Source organism: Trachymyrmex septentrionalis, unplaced genomic scaffold (genome assembly GCF_001594115.1).
Source record: "Trachymyrmex septentrionalis isolate Tsep2-gDNA-1 unplaced genomic scaffold, Tsep1.0 scaffold86, whole genome shotgun sequence".
NCBI classification, from domain to species: domain Eukaryota; kingdom Metazoa; phylum Arthropoda; class Insecta; order Hymenoptera; family Formicidae; genus Trachymyrmex; species Trachymyrmex septentrionalis.
Genome location: NW_017306049.1, coordinates 1,102,236 through 1,107,451, shown reverse-complemented (window position 1 = coordinate 1,107,451; position 5,216 = coordinate 1,102,236). Strand labels below are relative to the sequence as shown.

Genomic DNA, 5,216 nt, shown 5'->3' with positions numbered 1-5,216 from the left:
GTGCGTGCGTGCGTGCGTGCGTGCGTGCGTGCGTGCGTGCGTGTATATTGCATAGATATTTATATTGACTTATAAAATAACAATGTTTGGCGTAATATTTATACAATATTTTTATTATATAAAACTGAAGAGGTTCCTGTAACTTTTCTTATTTGTTGGAGGATTTGGATCAATGACTGGAGGATTTGGTACTACTAGCCAATCAGGATCAACTGGACTATTTGGAAAACCTATTAGTAATTTTGGGACACCAGCAACTACAACAACAAATAGTTTTGCATTCAATTCTACACCCACTACAAATTTGTTTGGTACTAATACTCAAACAAAGCCATTCGGTAGTAAGTTATTTCGTTTATCATACACACACATATTATACATACACATATACAGGGTGCTTCCGCAACATACACATCAATAAGTCGAGTTGCCTATCTGCCTATTGTCAGGGGCATGTGTTACCGATAATGCAGAATAAGATTAGATTGCAAGTACGGTAGAGAATGACACAACAGAAATTGAAGTTTACTATTTTGGTATAAAATATAATAATATAATATGAAATATTTATTTAATAATACAAATAGTATCTGACTTAATCTAACATAAATGAAATTTAATAAATATTTAAAATTATATAATTATAAATATTTATATAATTACAAAACAAATATTTTTTTTTGTGGCATTTTTATGTAATAAATATTTACTATAACCGACATTTTTTTAACGCAATTCTGCATATGAAATAGTTTTTCTTGCTAGATCATAAGAGGAGTGATCTCTGAAAACGTTACAAATTCTGTTTTTAAATATTTGTTTTCCAACAGAAATTGATATTTTAGTTCGTAAGAAGGTACTCACGCAAATAAATTTTGTTTCTTTTATAGAACATAGATGGACCTGCTGGATTTAAAATTATCTATTTATTTTCATAAAAGAAAATCTTTCACAGAGGTAGTGAAAGAAATTGTAGTCTGAACATTATCCTAAAATATTTTAGCACGAAATGCAGTCACTGTGTTTGATCTTCTCTACTCAATAGATAAGAATCATATTCGTTAACTGCATTCGAATAATTTTAGCATATGCTGTTATATGTTGTTTTTTTTTATTGTTTCTCTTTTTGCACACCTTGCATTCCTTGCGTCGTAGTCTCCCGATCGTTTTCTGTTTGTCAGAAGTTGGCATGAGTCATAGAGTGAAACGTGTTAAAAAATAAAAAATAACATAATGGAACGAAATCATTATTCGTTTAAAGAATTGACAGACATGATTCTTATTTATGGCGAGTGTCGAAAGAATCGAAGGCAAGCGATTGCACTTTACGTTCGAAAATTTCCAGACGACACCCAGATCACGGTTTTTATCATCATCTTCACCAACGATTAGGCAATTTTATAAATCAAGAAAGTCTATCCATGTTTCATAAAGAAACAATTCAAGAGACAATTCAACAGGCTATTGAGGCAAATCCTCATATGAATACAAGAGCAATTGCCACAGATTTGAACATGAATCATGTTACGGTTCACAAAATAATTAAACATTCGCTGCCACCCATTCAAACGGCGTACAACACTTAAACTTATACCTGATGATATGCCACAAAAAAATGTTTAAATTTTTGTGAATGAGTTATTGATCACATAAGTTTGTTTAAATTTTTTATTCTTTTATTATTTTATAATATACCAGACACATTGTTATCATTTATCAACTTGCTATAATATATATAAATTATTCAGTTTCTGCAAGTGGGTATCAATGCTAGAAATAATATATTTTTGAAAAAAATTCTGTTTAGTGATGAAGCAATCTTCGGATGGATGCATAAATCGTCGTCATAATGAATATCACTATACAGAACACAATCCACATTGTATATAAGAAAACAATCAAGACTGGTGGACTGTAACTGTGTGGCTTGGTATCGTAGGAAATCACGTCATTGGTCCCGAATTTATTGAGGGAAATGTGAATGCACGTTATTATTCACAATTTCTTCTCCATCGGCTCAATGAGCTTTTGGAAGATGTATCATTAGCTAGAAATGATTTTTCAACAAGATGGACATCCTGCCCACACTTCTTTTTTGGCAAGAACTGTTTTAAATCGAAAATTTCCTGGGAGATGGATCGGACTTTATGGTCCTCAGAAACGGCCACCACGTTCTCCGGATCTTACGCCTATGGATTTTTTCATGTGGGGCTTTTTAAAAAATAAAATATATGAAACTTTACCAGCAAATCAAGAAGACTTAAAAAATAGAATACGCATGTGCAGAAATCACTCCTGCCATGCTAAATAGAGTGAGAGAAAATTTCATGCGCAGAATCACATTATGTTTAGAAGAAGATGGTGGTTACATTGAACATTTACTATAAGCATATTTTATAAGCATATTAGTCGTTCAATATTTATTAAATTTATTACTACAATATGTTATTATTAATATCTATATTATTAAACATATCTTTCATCTATATTATTGAGCTATACCTGAGTAAATTTCCGATTTCTCTTACCTCATTTACAATCGGACTGCAATCTGAGGTTTCTATGAAAAATAATTCGTATGAAAAATTTTCGCATACGAAAGTACGATGCTGATTAGCATAATGACAACTAAAAGGTATACCAATCAATGAACGCGTAGTGTCATTTTTGTATGCAAACATTTTTCATATAAATTCAAAAATAGGACCCCTGGAGAAAAAGATTTGTAGGAATCCAAGAATCAGATCTCAGATTGCAAGTCCGACTGTAAGTGAAGCAAGAAAAATGGTTTTTACTCAGGTATAGTTCAATAATACAGATAAAAGATATGTTTAATGATACAAATATTAGTAATAACATAATAAAATTAATAAACATTCAACGACTATTCAACAAATGCTACAATTTATAAAACAAAGTAAAACAATAATATTTTTAACTAAAAAATATACTTATAGTAAATGTTCAATTTAACCACTATCTTCTAAACATAACGCAATTTTGCACATGAAATTTTTTCTCATTCTATTCAGCGTGTCAGAAGTGATTTCTGCACGTTTTATATTCGAATTTCATTTTTTTAGAATTTTTTCATTTCTCGGCAAGGTTTTATATATTTCATATTTTAAAAAGTCCCACAAAAAGTTCATAGGCATGAATCCAGAGAATGGACACTTCTGAAGATCATAAAGGTTCAACCTCCATTTCTTAAAAAATTTTTGATTTAAAATGATTCTAGCCGAAAACGAAGTAGACGGGATATCTAGTTTATGGATTATTATAATATTTCCAGCCTATTTGCGAGTGGCACATCTTCAAAAAGTTTATTGAAACAACGAAGAAGAAATTCTGCATAATAAAATGTACATCCACAAATAATAAATTCGAGATCGATAATGTGATAAGTTTCCAGCTACGTATTCATAATCCATTAGCCTTAAATATTTTTTATGCAGCGTTGACTGTGCTCTATATAGGTAAGGTAATATGTCAGGTTATACATTTATTGCTTTTAAAAATTGTTTTGTTTCAGATCAGAGAATTTTTCAAAAATAAAAAAGAAGGATGTCCACGGTATATGGAGGGTTTCTGCCCCAGAAATGAAACCTCTGAAATTCATTTAGCGTATGATGAAATTTAACACCTAATACGAAATTCCATTTTTTTATCTGCAAGAAATTCGGCATCACTGAAATCTATCTATATAAACTGAATAATTTAATATAAAATTAATGACAAAAAGATAATTGACAATAATGTCTGATATATTGCAATAACAAATTAAAAACAAATTTACAATAAACCATTCACAAAAATTTAAACATCATGACAATATCGCCAGGTATAAGTTTTTATGTGTTATGATATTTAAATGAATGCCAATCTATAAAATATTGTAAATATGCAGAATTGTTTTATATTTAGAAGAGAAAATGGTAGTTACACGTTTACGTCAAATACTTATTATATAAGCATTTCAAGACAAAAAACATTTTTTGTTTAAATATGTTTATTAAATTTTATGTTAGATTAGGTCAGATATTATTATTAGATTAGTAAATATATATTTCATATTATATTATTGAATTTTACACCATACTAGAATCTAAAATTCAATTTCTCTAGCTTTATTCCCCACCGGACTTGCGATATAATCTTATTCTGCATTATCGATAACACATGCCCCTGTCGATAGGCGAATAGGCAATCCGATTATTGATGTGTATGTGTGGAAACATCCTGTACATATTTACATATATACATGTTATAAATTCTATCAATCTATGTTATACACGGTGAATTCGTTTACACATGAAATGCATATGATTTTCTATGCTAAGAAACTTTTCTAGCAAAATTGTATGTGTGCAACAGTTTTTAAATGAGAGCAATTGAAGGCTCCTGAGTAGTTGCCGCGGCCGTGTTGAAATCGTGACGTCAGAAGTGAGAAATGACACGTTAATTTATGTTGCATGCCATTTGTAAATAAAGACAATTTGGATAAATTTAAATGTCGAGATTGCTTTAAAACACTTGTAAAAATGGGCGAAAACTGTCCTTTCCTTGATTAGTCAATAAATGGTCGTAAAAGGCACATAAAATAAGCCTACACTCGGGCAAAAACACATGGTTCAATAGCTGTTGAAACGCTTTTACGTACAAAATTTCAAGATAATTGTAATTTCCGTCCATTTTTAGGACTTTCATAATAATTTAGCAGACAAGTCACATTTTCACAATTAAGCAAATAATAACGAAATGTCATGTAACACAAATTTCATCGTCAAAATGTCGTTTTTCCATCCTTATAAGTTCAGCTATTTATTGTGGCGAGGCGCTCACACACACACACACACGCACGCACACGCACACACACAAAAGCACGAGCCAATGTACATGTGCTCATCTTCGGCGCGCTGAAAGCACATGTACATTGGTTCGGGTGTGTTGTTACCGATTTCGCCAGACCGCCATCTGATTCTGTCACCATCAACCCAGTGTTCTTAGCTGAGTACTCGAGAGCCTTAACAGATGCCAAAAAATTTGCGGGTTATTGAGTCGTGATCTGCTGCTAAAAGCAATTCAAATTATTTAAAGTTAATTGAAGGTTACATGTGAATCAGGAATGCTGCGATATGTTTTACTATTTCTTTGTAAATTTTATAACAAGGATGTGTGACTGATATATATATATATATATATATATATATATATAT

General features: G+C 30.9%; 1 protein-coding gene across 1 annotated transcript in view; it reads left to right on the top strand.

Annotated features, from left to right (window-relative positions):
• The window catches only part of LOC108755198 (nuclear pore complex protein Nup98-Nup96), a 45,363-nt gene that overhangs the window by 23,324 nt on the left and 16,823 nt on the right, over window positions 1-5,216 (top strand). The window contains 1 exon segment of the mRNA XM_018498082.1: window positions 162-341. Within this exon segment, the coding sequence (XP_018353584.1) occupies window positions 162-341 (180 nt within the window).